Source organism: Pogona vitticeps, chromosome 6, assembly GCF_051106095.1.
Source record: "Pogona vitticeps strain Pit_001003342236 chromosome 6, PviZW2.1, whole genome shotgun sequence".
Lineage (NCBI taxonomy): Eukaryota > Metazoa > Chordata > Lepidosauria > Squamata > Agamidae > Pogona > Pogona vitticeps.
The window spans coordinates 111,410,001-111,425,184 of NC_135788.1; the positions used below are offsets into that span (position 1 = coordinate 111,410,001).

The 15,184-nt window shown below is 41.1% G+C and overlaps 1 protein-coding gene across 1 annotated transcript; it reads left to right on the forward strand.

Annotated features, from left to right (window-relative positions):
- Positions 1–2,633: 2,633 nt before the first annotated feature.
- MYL11 (myosin light chain 11) lies at positions 2,634–14,313 on the forward strand. The gene is made up of 7 exons (XM_020813562.3): positions 2,634–2,769; positions 5,676–5,771; positions 10,819–10,894; positions 11,590–11,694; positions 11,792–11,870; positions 12,701–12,749; positions 13,931–14,313. The coding sequence occupies exons 1-7, from the start codon at positions 2,767–2,769 to the stop codon at positions 14,033–14,035; spliced, it is 513 nt and encodes a 170-aa protein (XP_020669221.1). The 5' UTR covers positions 2,634–2,766; the 3' UTR covers positions 14,036–14,313.
- Positions 14,314–15,184: the final 871 nt, after the last annotated feature.

A 15,184-nucleotide genomic window follows, 5' to 3' on the forward strand; every position in this document is an offset into this window, starting at 1 on the left:
GTATAGAGAAAGTACTGTACAGCTCAGTGATGGAAGGTAGTCCTTATGTACAGGAGGAGCTCCTCAGTAACTCAATGGATTTCCAAATACTTGGGCTGAGGTTGACCTCTGTCTGGAACCATGGAGAGCTGCGGTCAATCACTATCAAGAACATTGTTCTAGAAGCACAGGAATATGTGGATGCCTTTGTTTTTAAGGTGCCAGGACTCCTGGGTTCCCTCTCCCAGCTGGGATTACAGAAGGTACATCTCTGGGCTAGCAGGGAATATCATCTTCTGTCTTGGGCATGTGTCCAGGAGGAGGATGTGTCAGCTCAGCAGTGGTGAGATGTTAAAAAAAAAAAAAAGGCCTGAAGTTTCAATTTACTCCTGGAGCTGAATGGATGGATTCTGTTCTTATGCTTCTTCTCCATTTTAGCAAAAAAAAAAAAAAAAAAAAAAACCACCACCCCCACTACAATCCAGCTCTTCCTTATACCTTTTGAAACACTGTTTTTTTTCTTATTTCTTGATCACCTCTTTTCATTTCTTTGTTTGTTTTCTCCCCCCCTTTCTCTTGTCCTGTCCTCTGTGCTCTTTTGGTCTTTCTCACCTATTCATCTCTTCTCTAAAACAGACAGCACTTGGAAAAATTGTTTTTGGGGCTGCGCCTTCCAGAAACTTGCAGACAGTATGGTCACTCTTGGAGGGTTTCTGGGAGCTGCAGTGCAAAAAAAAAAAAAAAGCAGCTTTTAAAAAAGCTCAGGTGCCACTGTAGTCCCAAAGATGGTGCTCTTTGAATTGTTCCTTTCTCCCATTCACTCCTGAATTCTGACATTTTGTGGGTAGCAGAAGGTAATACAAGGCAATCTGTTCCCACGGAAGATGGCTACTGTGAACTTGTTTTTCAGATCTACAATCCCGTCAGCAATTAGGGTTAGTTAAAGGAGAGGAAGAAAAGAAGGGATTCCCTGATTTTCCAAATGGACTCTCAACAGCATGACTCCATGGCACCAGCATAAGGTGTTTGCACCTCTTTTGCTTCTAGATCGGCAGCTGCTGTCTTCAAGGTAAAAGGTTTGCCCCAACATCTCCAGTTGCTGATCCCTGCATGAGGAGAAAGGACAAGCTTTTAACTGCAAGCTTTTTTTTAACCATAGTTTCCTATCATATTTTTCTCTTTGTCTACCACACAACACCTGGCCGCTATAACTGAGACTTTTAAAAGGGAAAATCACTGGGATTAAGGAATGAATGGACAGGGCCTCTCGGAGCTGCCTGTCTGCGCCCAGCTGGGGAAAAAAAGCTCCGAATGCTATCTTTAGGAGCCTCTACTTCTGCCTGGGTGTCTCGCAAGCAACAGCTGAGACCTGCCATCCCCAAAAGGAAATTTTCTCAGGGACATTTGATACCCATGGCTGGGAGTGAAGGAGGAAGGGTAAGAAGATAAATGAAGGAAACAAGGAATCTATTCCTTCCCCACCCCCCTGCATTTTAAGCATTGTCATATGGGTTACTTTTATAGACCAATCACCAGGATTCTTTCTAGTAAGGCCTCTAAAGTGAGGTCTTAGAATGGCGTGCCCCATACATCACTCCCAGCCAGTATGACTATTAGCCAGTTTAGGAATTGGAAGCCAACACTTCTGATGGGCATAAAGGCTGCCTTAGAACATTTGTTGTTGTTTAGTTGTTAAGTCATGTCCGACTCTTCATGACCTCATGGACCGGAGCACACCAGGCTCTCCTGTCTCCCACTGCCTCCCAAAGTTGGGTCAAATTCATGTTGGTCACTTCGATGACACTGTCCAACCATCTCGTCCTCTGTCGTCCCCTTCTCCTCTTGCCTTCACACTTTCCCAACACCAGGATCTTTTCCAGGGAGTCTTCTCATCAGATGGCCGAAGTAGTAGAGCGTCAGCTTCAGGACCTGTCCTTCCAGTGAGCACTCAGGGTTGATTTCCTTCAAAATGGATAGATTTTGTTCTCTTTGAAGTCCAGGGTACTCTGAAGAGTCTCCTCCAGCACCTTAGAACATACTGTAGTTCAGTTTCCATAAGTAGCTAAACCTTTCATTAAAGGTAGCTACAAGGCATGGTTCACAGGATAACATTTAAGTTTCCAAATCAAAGCTCACTTTCAGTACTTAGGCAAAACATCCCTGAAGTGAATTCAAGCTTTCTTAATGCTGGCAAAGAAATGCAAAACAAATATTTTGGATGGATCCCTTAGCATTCTCTCCCTGGAATTATGACTATGTCTAGATGGGCGGCATATAAATGCAATAAATAAATAAATAAAATAAATGCCTGCGTATAGGGAACTGTCGTAGGTTCATTTCCTTTTCCTAACTACCCTGGCTCTGTTTCCCTTTCCTTCCTCTGTAAACGCCTTTGATGAACCTTAAACAGGGGCATAAGCTTAAACTGAATAGGCGAAGAACTTCCTGTGGAGTAATGTAGCCAGTTGGAGTACCACAAACACCAGGATCTTTCTGAACCAGGATTACTCCAACCCAGTGTTCTTTTCCCTTCTCCAAGAAAGGAGTTGGTCCATTTGCATTCCTCCAGAGTCTATTTCTGGACCCTGGTTACCCACCACCCGTATCCCTGGAGCCAAACTTGAAAATGTGGCTATAGTTAGCTGCCCCGCCTCCTATCAGGGGACTGTATATAACCCCGGGGGAATTTGCAGCATGTGTCTAGGCTGCTCATCCTGCTGACCCTCTGGGACATCCCCACTGCACCCTCAGCTGCCGTTCACCCACCCGCCTGCCTACTGAGAAAAAATGGTAAGTGAGATAGATGCAGCTCTCAAAGGATCCCTAAGGAAATTTGGTACAAAGGAAATTGGCAAATCCCCCACCCACCCACCCCAGTCTAATAGAAATACAAAGAGTGGAAAGGACATCTAAAAAGAACATCACATAATCCATCTATTGATCCGCTAGCTTAACTGTAAAAGAACAGTGAGTAAAAAACAATGCAACTGATAAGAACCACAGGAAGAAAAGTATTATTAGTTTGCTTAAATTTTATTCCAGAAGACAAAAAGAGTTTTATGCATATCTTTCATAATTTCTTTTTTACCTCCCTCTGACTTGTTCGTATATATATACATAACTCTCTATTTCAGCATCTTTCTCTTATACATTTTCCTGATTTGAGAATGAAAATGTGTCCACTGTCAGGAGATATCTTGTGGCTCTTAGAGGGAGAAAGGAAGAGATCAAAGTGGGAATACTGTACCAGAGAACAAGTGGAGGGTTTGAAAACTAACTTTGAAGAGACAGGAATTAGAACAGCACACAGAGTTAGTGACAATTCCACCTTTTTCCCCCTGTAGTTTATGTCCTTTGCTGTCATTCACTGAAATTGATCTTGCCTCTATCAATCCCTGTAGCTCTCTCTCCTCCCTCTCCTATCCCATTTCCATGGCTCAGCTCTGGAGACTGGAAATTGCTGGTGAATCTTTTCAGTCCCCAAATAACCACGTCCTTCCCTCTCAGAATGCCTTGCCCACCTTGGAATCAGTTGGACCTCTTTCTGAAGTCATTTCATATTTTTAAGAAGCAAAAGGGCAACTAAGTATTTGCTGAGCAGACGGAAAGAGGCTCAGGAATCACATTCTTGAAGATGCCACAAGATCCAGACAAATGAAGCTGGAATCAAGAGGAATGCTGATTGGAACAAGAAACACAAGGGATATATTTTTCTCCCTTTACACTGGGAGTCACTGTGTGACTTGAACCTTAAACCACAGTTTTATTCTGAAAAAGGTGTATTTTTTTCAATATCTTGCGATGTCTTCAAACTAATAGATTTATCTCTGTGTGAGCTTGCATGCATTGCAATCCATTTTAGCCAATAATGCTAGACATAGTGGCGGATGGAGTCTGGGAGATGTAGTCCAGAAATGTTTTTCCTAATTCTGTCTAGAGAGGTGTAAACCTGCCTGATGTCCTCCGAGATGTGTTGAACCAGAACACCATTGCCTCTAGTTGAAGAAGGCTGACTTATGTCATCTTTATTTCTTAATCCAAGATACAGAAATTCCTAAACCTTTCCAAAATTTACTCCTCAGGGTTCAGATCACTTCTTCACAGACAGACAGGACTTTTTTTACCTCAGCAGTTAATCAGATTTGGAGTTTCTGTGTGTGGGTACATAGATTAACTTCAGTTCAGATTATTTTATCAATTCATATTCATTTAATATGTGTCACTTAGTCTGTACTATTCTGTCTAAAATAGACAGGCAACCTCAGGAGACGTAAGCCTAGGGATGTTTCCAGATACATATTTTATTGTGCTTTGCATCATTCACTGAATTTTTACTGGAGTCCAAATATTGTCACTTTCCATTCTCAAGCAACTGGACTTCTTTCTCGTTAGTTTGAAACGTTTCACTACCAATCCAAGTAGCTTCTTCATTATGGATGAGTCTGGATGAGTAGTGAAACATTTCAACCTAACGAGAAAGAAATCCAGTTGTCGTGGCTCAACTTCCAGATAACCTCACCTGAAAGACAGGGAATCTTCACAGATATTTTCCATCCTCAACCATCCTTTGTTTTCCTTCCCTGTTGGTTTTTGTTTAATATCAGAAAATCCATTAGAGATACAATGCTAGATGCTGTTCATTTGGGAATGGAGCACCCTAATTGTTAGCAAGTTGCTAGACATGTGTCAACAACCACATAGTCCTCACCTGTAAAGATGAGTTGTTACAGATGTGAAAGAGGCACTTAAATCATAGTTTCCTTCAAACCTTAATGCAAAACAGGAATTCTTGTTATTATTATTTGCTCAAACCAAAATGTGCCATTTTTCAATAGGAAGAAATAGTTTAAACTTCTTCATCAAAGTTTCAGTATTTCTCCCAACATTTTCAAAGTTTTGATAGTACAAGAAGGCATTTTAGAACTTTCATCCTATTACCGCATGTTTGTAGAAAATAATAAAGATTAGTGTTAACACAGAAATATATAAATTTAAAAGCTGAGTATGCTTCATTTGGGGAAGACTGACAGGAAGTAGTTTCAAGTGACCTTTTCCTTGCCTGGAGACAGAAATTTATGAAATTATCAGTAATGTTTTGCATGACTGTAATTAATAAAACCTCTAAATATTTCAGTCTCTAGAAATCTATAGAAGGTATGGGCCATTTCCCATCCTTTTATGCTCTGGATAAGGTATCTACATATGCATGTGGAGGGGGGACTAAATAAATTTAAATAATTAATTTGCATTAAATTTATTTGGCTAAGTTCAATGTCTAAGAAAAAAAATTAAAAGTGTAAATAAAAATACAAGAAATTTCAGCATAGACTGGGGATCTGGATGCTTTCTCAGTGTGTGTGGTCCTGATGCTACTTGTTTAATGGGCAAGCCTCCTGCTTTCTATTCTTAAGGTTCTTTGGTGTCAATCCAATTGCTAGTTGCATCTAGAGTAGACCAAGCAAGTCAAATGCTGAATGATGAGTTGGTCCTTATATAAATCTAATTGATTCAATGGGTCTACTTTTATTGGGAATACCAACTGGATTCAGGCCTGGAACAGAAAGCTCTTTCCCATTGAGGAATGTCATCTGATAGTCCTTCAGATACAGGAATATCTTCTGCAAAGGGAAATATGTGACTGCTCTTGGTATGGATGCAATGGTCAGATCATTAATTCCCACCTTAATATGATCCAGGCACCCAAGAAGGCAAAGAGAAGGGCAGCAGCAGAAGGCGGAAGCTCAAATGTCTTCTCCATGTTCGACCAAACACAAATCCAGGAGTTCAAAGAGGTAAGGCACAAGGATGAAATGGAGGAGAGAATGGATATAATTTGCTGGAAAATCCTGCACTGTAAGTCCAGTGTTTGATTCAGCAGAATGTGCAGCAAGGGCCTCCAAATGTAGAAAGTCTGGCTCACCATATTTTGAAGACAGTAGAGTAATAGACGTCACCATCTCAGACTTTTATATGGTCTATTTTTATCTAAATGCAACACAGAATGTGTGAGACAACTATGTTGTTAAAATTTACCTACATTAATCAGTGCTGATTTTTATTTTTGCTCTTTGAGGAAGCTAGTGGATGCAACAAATTATGACCAAATGACTAGAAAATGGGTAGTTTACATGGGTCTCTATGTCTAGTTCAGAGAACAAAAGATCATCAAAGAGACCCAACAGGAAAGTTCAGATCTATATGATAATCTTGAGCAGGGCAGAAAAAAACTTATTTGTATTCGAAAACAGAGAGAAAATAAGAAATATCTAGCATGACAGATCCATGAAGTCCACGGAACTCTCATCAGGGGATATTTAAACACAACAATACATGGACAGACATTGGCTGCAGATTGAATAGACAGAATTAATCTTTTCAAAAGTGAGGAAGCCATGGCTTTTTAAATTTCAGCCATCATTTTTCAAATATGGAATCCTACACGCTAATTCTTCTACTGGGGTACAGAGAGAGAAGGCAACAGAGATTTTAAATACAGGAATTAATATCTGTTGGTGCTATAATTTGACCAAAGCTTTCCAAGGCAGTTATTTTGTCATAAGATGTGAAATTTTCAACATCACCTGATGCATAAATCTTGAATACACTTTGTTCACTGGTGCTTAAACATGCAGAAGATTGGAGCCTTAGAAGACATTTCTAGTTCCTCAACCTCTTCTGTTCTGCAAGAGAGACCCACCAATGCTGTCGCACACCACTGAAAGTTGGACCACCTTACATAGTAATCACAATTTACACCACTTAGGAACATCAAGTGGTGTGAAGAGAACTTTCCATATGAAGGGCTCCTTTCCTTCCACACATCTCAGATTCTCAGTATCCATTTTGTAGAGCAACTTCCTTGCCTTTTGGAGACTTCCCCACAGCCCTTTGACACCTCCTACCCCAAGAATCGTAGTGTTTCCATTCTGAGACCCTTGAGTTGCTACAGTGTCTATTTCGGGTGAGGGAGGAGGAAGAGAGTAGGTGACATCTGTGCTTGGATGGAGCAGGCAGGAGTTCCTTACAAGGAGATCTTGGGAGATGAATTGTGGGCGCCTGGAGAAAGAGAGCTGGCAGCAAGCAGCCCTCTGGCGTCAAACCTATTAAAAGGGGAACTCAGCCCCACATCGCAAAGGCTGAAAACCCTTTCCCTTTAAATGAAGGAGACAAATCTATGGAGTACGTGGGACAAGACAAGAATGATAATAGATTATTCCAAGTCCTTATCAACCCACTCTTTTCTTTTCTCCTCTACACATCTTTTTTTTGTGTGTGTGACATTCTGTGAGGGTGTGTTTTTTAATAACAAAGACTTCAATTTTTGTTGTTGGGATATCTCATCATATTGGTAGTTTGTTCTTGTAGGTAGGTAGGTAGGTAGGTAGGTAGACAGAGCGAGATCAGGAAGTTTGCATGGCTATATTTCCTGTTGCACAACATCATCACAAGTGTTCTGTAAGATAAGTAAGGCCCAAGGTCCCATAGGAAGCCCCACAACTGAATGGGGATTTCAACCTAGATCTTTCTAGCCTTGGTTAAGTACTGTGTGTCACACTACTTGGTCAACAGGGGTTATCGGAAGAATAGCTTTTGCTTCTCTTCGGGAACCATATCCACTGCTCATTGAGCATTCTCTGACAGTTCCTTGCTTTGCTGATGATCACCATGTTTGAAGAAGACCTCGCCAGAACATTAGTAGACAGTACCAAGCTAGATGGGGCCAGTGATCTATCTGATGTAAGCTGAGACAGCTGCATATGTTCCATTTTGCTCCGGGAGCAGCACATCTTAATTTTTCTTGAGCTGTCTTTGCCTTTAAGGGGTGGAGTAGGGAATAGGTTTCCTAGACCAAGCAGCCGTTCTGTGCTGGAATCATACTCCCCAAGAATTATTTTTCTTGTCCTTATAAGACTTTAAACACAACCGATAAGTTACTGTCCTTACCCTGCAAAGTCCCATGCATGCTGCTGGCACTACATAAATTGCAATTATACATTTATAATTGCCCGTGTTGCTCCATTGACAATCTCTACATTTGATGGAGGGCAACTCGGGGTTGCTGTATTTTTAAAAATTTCTAATATGTGTTAGTTTGATGTAATGAACGGATAGTTTGGAAAGGATTTAGAGTAAACTTTTGCAGCAACTGGTTACTTCACTCTTGTACATGTTGCAAAAACAACAACTTAAGGAATATATAACCCTGCCCCCCAATCTTGTTAGGTACCTTCCTGATTTGCATAAAATATCCACAGCCTAATCAAATCTATCTGGAGGCAAATTTAGAAAAGGGATTGTTTGTCTAGAACAGCCATTCTCAAGTGGGGAGTTTATGGCCCCCTGGGAGGGCCTGGTACATTTCAAGAGGTGAGAAAATGAGAAAATAAAATTCCTACACCACCTTATAATGTTCATTATGCAATTTATACAGTCTTGATTTGGCCTGCATTTCTTGCATATTAAGCTCATGGCCGTGGCCAAAAAAAGGTTGCGAATGGGTGGTCTAGAAACACAACACCTCTCATTTTAGTAAGGAAGATGTAACCTGCGTGTATCCCTCTACAACTCACATATTTTGCCACATTGATTGGGCAGAAAGTCCTACAAGGACTCCCTGGCTGTAAAACACACACACACACACACACAAAAACAGAATAATAACAACAGAATGAACTGTTTGCTGTTTTCATGACACCTGATATCCTCTGTGTGAGGTGGCTGCCACCCTTTGCCTTATGACGGGGTCAAGCCTGGCAGTCAGCAAAGCTCGGCTCCCCCATCATTTATTAGGTACAGTATCTTTAAAATTCTGGAGAACTGGGCAGAAGGGCTGTGTGTCCCCAACCCCACGCAACTCTCAGATGCTGAGTTGCTAAGATGATGCATTGCCCCACTGTGATGGTCATTATTCTTTTAAAATGAAGATTACATTAAGTGAAGATTGGCAGCTGTTCCACCTCTTCTGAAGAGCAGAGCAAGCTCCGTGTAGACAGTGGCTTCTGCCATTTTGTTTTTAGCAGGGAAGGAGTGAGTACATTTAGCCTGAAGCAACTTGACTGGGGCAAGTAGGGAGATGATTTTCCTTCCCCCCCTCCCACCATCCTTTGGAGACCTCATCAACAACTCCTTCGGAATGTACCACCTGTCCCCTTAGGGAGGGGTGCTGGGATTAATATGAGCTGGCAGAAGATTGTTCCCATTCCTACTAGAGGCTAGGAGGGGTATCAAGTGACATGTGTCTCCTGGGCACAGCTGCAGAGGAGGAAAGGAGGCCCAAAGGGGAATTGGGGTTGGCGTCTCTCCAATGCTGTAATGTCTGGTTAGATAAGCAAAGAGAACTAGAATAGGGAGAACAAGGGATGATTAATTCAACTCGAGGTGAAATGTGCTTAGAAACTTTGTGATTTAAGCCAGTGGTTCCCAACCTTGGGCAACCCAGGGTTTCTTGGACCGCAACTCCCAGAAGCCTTTTCACCACCAGCTGTGCTGGCCAGGGTTTCTCCCAGTTCAAGAACACCTGGGTTGCCCAAGGCTGGGAACCACTGGTTTAGTAAACTGACCAGTCGCCTCATTCAAATTGCAGAGAAAAGGGACTTGGCATCTTATATGAGCAACAGTAGATACAACAGTCTTCAATTTCTGAGGAGAAATTGGCAAGGAGTAAAGCCAGCCTTGCGGTCACTAAAGGAAAAACAGGTTATAAATGTGATAGAAAAATACAGCATATTAATAAAGTTTAATTTGGAAACATGCGTCATGCCAATGAAACATTGTGTAGTTCCACAAAAATGTGTCACCTTCATCCATTGCTCGGCCAAGGATCTTTTTACACTTCTGTATCAGTGTCTCATCATTTGGTGATCTGATGCTGACTCCTTTGAAAAGTACTGTCTTTGTTGTTATGTGCCATTGAAGTGTTTACAGTTTAAGGGAAATCCTATGAATTAGACGAAAGGTCTTGCCATCATCAACATCATCACCAACAGCTCCGTTCAGGTCTTGCATGCCTTCCCTCATTGCGTTTGTTCATCTTGTGTTTGGTCTTAATCTTTTCCCACTACATCCAACTTTTTGCAGAATTATTGTCTTTTCATTGTGTCTTTTCTTCTCATTATATGTTCAAAGTGCAATAGCCTTGGTTTAATCATTGTTCCTTCCAGAGACTGTTTGCATTGGATTTGATCTAGCACTGTCTTACTGTCTTTCTCGCGGGCCATGATACCCGTAAAGCTCTCCTCCAACACCACATTTCAAATGATTTTGTTTTTCTTTTCCACTTTATTTGTTGTCCAGCTTTCACATCCATACACAGTAACTGGGAATGCTATAGGATGGGTGATCTTGGCCTTGGTTTCCAGTGACAAACCCCTACACTTAAGGATTTTTTCCAGCTTCTGTATAGCTGCCCTTGTCTTTAAAAGTATTGTGAAATGTTCATCTTTCATATTTGTTCCTGATCTTGAATTTGTCCACTTTTAGGAGATGACTTACCACACATCTAGATCTGTATTATGTTGCTGCAGCCTTTGCAAAAATGTACAGAAACACAGATATATATCTGTGTTTCTGTACATTTTTGCAAAGGCTGCAGCAACATAATACAGATCTAGATGTGTGGTAGGTCATCTCCTAAAAAAGTGGACAAATTCAAGATCCAAAGATTGCGGGCACAGTGTCATCAAAGCGACCAACATGAATTTGACCCAACTCCGGGAGGCAGTGGAAGACAGGAGGGCCTGGCGTGCTCTGGTCCATGGGGTCACAAAGAGTCGGACACTCAAGGGTGGAGTGATTTTTCTCTAACTGCCATAGTAATTTGTGTTCTTGTTTTTATGTTAGGCCTTCACTGTTATTGACCAGAACAGAGATGGCATCATCGACAAGGAAGACCTGCGAGATACATTTGCTGCTATGGGTAAGGCAAACCTCAGTTTGGAAAGAATGCCATGGACCATGGTGCAAACGGTGCACCCTCCTTAAACCACATTCCCCCCCCCCTCAAGAACCCCAAGAAAACCACCTCTTGTGTTTTGGGTGAAATAATCAATCATCATAATCATTGCTTGCTTCTTCTTTTTTTAATTACTTATGTATTTGTGGAGGTTGGGTGGGGATAAGTTTTAAAAGAGTTGCTGGTCTTTTAGACCCATGCCTTTGTACTATATATGCAAGCCAAAGAAATAACAGCCATTGTTAAAAAAACCCCCAAAAGGTGTTAAGCTCTCGTTTGAACTTGTCAGTTTACAGATTCTGACAAAATCTGTCTATATTAATGAAAGCATGAAAGCACAAGAATTGAGTGGAAGCTGGTAATTTAGTTGTATGTATTATTTTGGATAAAATGTGTGGTTCTTTTTTGCCACATGCTATGCAATTAAATTATTGTATTTTCATGCATGTAATGTGTGCACATTAAGGTTTTTTTTTCAGGTCCTGCCACACATTATATTTGGGGGTGGGGGCGCACCATAATCTTTTCAGTGCTTAGGGCCTCTACAGGTCTTAATCTGGCCCTGTTCAGAAATTACTCTTTGCAAACTCTGGGTGCATCTTGATGGGTGACAGAGGAATCAAATCCAACTGCTAATCTCCTCTTTCCTGACTTTGCAGGGCGCCTGAATGTGAAGAATGAGGAGCTGGAAGCCATGATCAAGGAGGCTAGTGGTCCCATCAACTTCACGGTCTTTCTCACCATGTTTGGAGAGAAGCTGAAGGGTGAGTGATTCCCCCCCCATCCCCTTCTGTTGCTTCTCCTTCTCTGCTTAATGGCATGACTGCATCTCTCACTGCTTCTCCCACCCCACCCCACCAGGTGCTGATCCCGAGGATGTAATTATGGGCGCCTTCAAAGTTCTGGACCCTGATGGCAAGGGTTCTGTCAAGAAGCAATTGTGAGTATCTGACCTTCAACTCATTTAAAGTGGGGATACTGGACTGTTGCATGTGTAACTCCAAACTATAGTTTGGCTATTGTTGGGCTCCTGTATTCCTCCATATCTGTCGTAAGCTCCAGTTTCATTTCTGACTTTTTTGTTTAATCAAACCATGATTTATTGTCATGTTTGGACGGGCAAACCATGGTTTGTGCTTGCCCTCCAAACTAGAGCAGGTTTAAATTGGGTTTTCAATGTTGGTTTTGATGGCATCTGGAAACCTTCATTCACCAATTAAAGTGTGGAAGCAAAATATAGTTTGCCAGAAATTAAAAGCAAGAGTGTGAATCCAAATCTGTTGGGGAGGCAAAAGTCTGTAAATAGCCTGCAAAGCACCTGTCTATTTTCATTATTCATTAATATTTGTTCTCCCACATGTAAAAAGTAGCATATTGACGTTATATATGACATTGAAGATTATGGAACTCTTACCACGGGAGAATGTGGTGTATTTTTCACTACTTTCATGGACTGTTTCTTGTTTGGAATTAAAAACAGTCACACAAACATTTCCATATACTCTTGTGTACTGGAAATTTTAAAGTTCTTGAAACACTGGGTCTCACTAACAGTAATCCTTACTGCTAAGGAAAAAAGTATGGGACGTGGCAAATAAGATTACTCTTGGTAAGGTGCTGAGCTAAGGAGACAGTCAGTATATAGTGACTATAAAGATTATTGTTATCCAGAACCCATTTGAGACAGAGTGTTTGGGAACAATCTAATAGATGGTCAGAAATTTGGGGGAGATCCTGCTAACGCATCTTATCCTTCTTGCCCCATTACAGCTTGGAAGAACTTCTGACCACTCAATGTGACAGGTTCACCCCAGAAGAGGTGAGGGCAATTCCCTGCATCCTACTGATATTCTGATTATTGCTTTTCTCGCTAATATTTCACCTCCCTGTACCCTTCTTCTCAATTTTAATTCTGCTAAGTGCTGTTAAATTCCTCACAGCTAAACTATTTGGTGCAGGGTAAAATAGTAAATGTAGAGAAGATTAAATCAATTACTATTTGTGAACATCCCATTGATTTGCTTGGCTGATTTTGAGTGCACTTGTGGTTTACTCTGAAACTAAGACCAGCCCTGAAACCTTTTCTCAGCATCAGAGGAGACTAAAAAAGCTTTTCTGTCACCACAGAGTAATTGCAACATATTTGTACACATTTCGTAGCCACAATGGTATGACTTCCATGCAAACTTCCGTTTTGACACTTAAGTTTGTCTTTAAGGTGGTTACTTTCATGTTAATTCACAGGCTGCACAAATCATTCTGCTATCTGAGTCAAAACAGTAAATAGTGCTGTTCCTCTCCCTATTTTGATAAGTAGAGTGGTGTCACACATGATGGTGGTCAATTTATTTTGACACTTGAGCCAGAAAATCTCACAAGAATCCATTCCTGCTCCAGACAATAAAAATAAAATAGTAATGAATTACTGTATTGACAATTTGCTGTCCTTTTGCTAATATCCAAAACCTGCTGCCTGAGATACCTACCTGTCTCTGATGAAGAGGAGGGCTGGTCTTCTGTGTTAATCCTGGAAAACACAATATCCACTTAGACCTTCACTCTTACCCTTCTGTTTCTCTGTACTTAGAGCTATGGGCCTCCTGTTAATCCAGAGAGGAAGGGAAAACATTGTGCCTTGAAATTTCTTGTCATGAAACTGATTTCCCTGACCTAAAAAACAGAGTAACTCTTGTCCAGACCAGACATTTTGAATGCTAAAACTCCCTCAGAGAGCTAAGGTGGGAGATAGTATGGGACGTTGCCAGAGATTGAGTAGGTACAGCATTTCTGTGAAAAACCCTGTCAAAATCATAAATATATATCTATGATCAAGCAGCTTCCTTGTTTCTGAGTTCATTACTCACACCACATTTTTAGTCATCTGCTTTTTTTTCAGAATACCGCTACATTTACTGAAATGGATTATATGTACTTTGGTTCCTGGAGAAAAGATTGTATATTAGCTCATCCTTCATCCTAAACTTCTCCTCTTTCCTGCAGATCAAGAACATGTGGCAGGCCTTCCCTCCTGATGTAGCCGGCAACGTTGACTACAAGAACATTTGCTATGTCATCACACACGGAGAGGACAAGGAAGGGGAATAAACCCTGGATTTTCACCCCTTTACTCTGGAAGGGGGGATATCCACCCAGACAGCCCCAACCTGAGGGGAGTTTCCCTTATGCTGGTCTCTATGATACACACTCTTTTGTACCCCAACAACATACGATCAATCTGTTATTTATTATTACTGTTATTATTACTTGGGTAGGGAAAATACACGCCCCTCAAAGTGAACCTGTGCCCACCTCAACTAGTCTTAATCAAACTGGTACCTTTCTCTGCAAAATGTCTTAATAAAGATGAGGACAGCTGTTTCTAATGCCCCGGTTGTTACACTTTGCCTGTCTTCTCACAGTATGAACACAGATACCAAAACTGGGATTTTTCTTTTAATTTTTAAAATGAAAATAGCAGAATTCCTCAGATTCTGGAGCTGTAGTCTAAAAATGTCTTTTTTTTTCTTTTTTTAAACATTTTATTATTTTTATAACATACATACCTACAGCAACAACAGAAATACCTACAAAACAATAACACATAAAACTAACAAAACATACAAGACTAACAAGACAAACATATAGATGGGGAGGCATCTTCCATACCATTTGGTATCCCAAATGTCTTCTTTCGAAACACCAACTTGTGTAACTAGAAAGGACTGATGTGAGGGCTACATTCCAATCCCCAACTGATTTATATTCCGGCTCCTGAAGTACTGTAGATCCTATTATTTTTTGTGTGTGTGGTTGGAGCTCCCCTAAAATGCAGCCCCCAGGATGCTGAAGTTGTTTCCCTTTATCCTAGTGTGTTATCTGTGTAAAACATGAAAACACATATTAGTCACTCAGCTGAATGCCATGCAATGCAGCTTTGAATTACCAGGGTGCCCACACTGGTAGGAGGTGAGAAAAGTGGCAGTCCAGCATGTTTGAGGGGCACTAGATCAGGAAAGGCTGTTTTAGTGGACTAATCGGTCTCATTAATTTGATTACATGTGGTTAAGATCCGGTACTCTTTCAGAGTAGATGGGTTGGTACCATTAGTGAACGGGAAAAAGGGAAAAGTGGTTTCTTCTATGGAGAAAGGTGGGGTAAAATGTTTTAAATAAATAAATAGCTAGGCTTGGGGGAAGAGAGAGATAAGTGGCCGAGATCAGAAATTGCATTAGAGGATTTTTGCAGCAGCATTGC

What these genes read in the sequence shown, in the direction of transcription:
- MYL11 (XM_020813562.3), top strand. An exon ending in GTTTGGAGAGAAGCTGAAGG is followed by an intron (nt 11,695 to 11,791) that starts GTGAGTGATTCC and finishes CCACCCCACCAG; the next exon opens with GTGCTGATCCCGAGGATGTA. An exon ending in GGTTCTGTCAAGAAGCAATT is followed by an intron (nt 11,871 to 12,700) that starts GTGAGTATCTGA and finishes GCCCCATTACAG; the next exon opens with CTTGGAAGAACTTCTGACCA.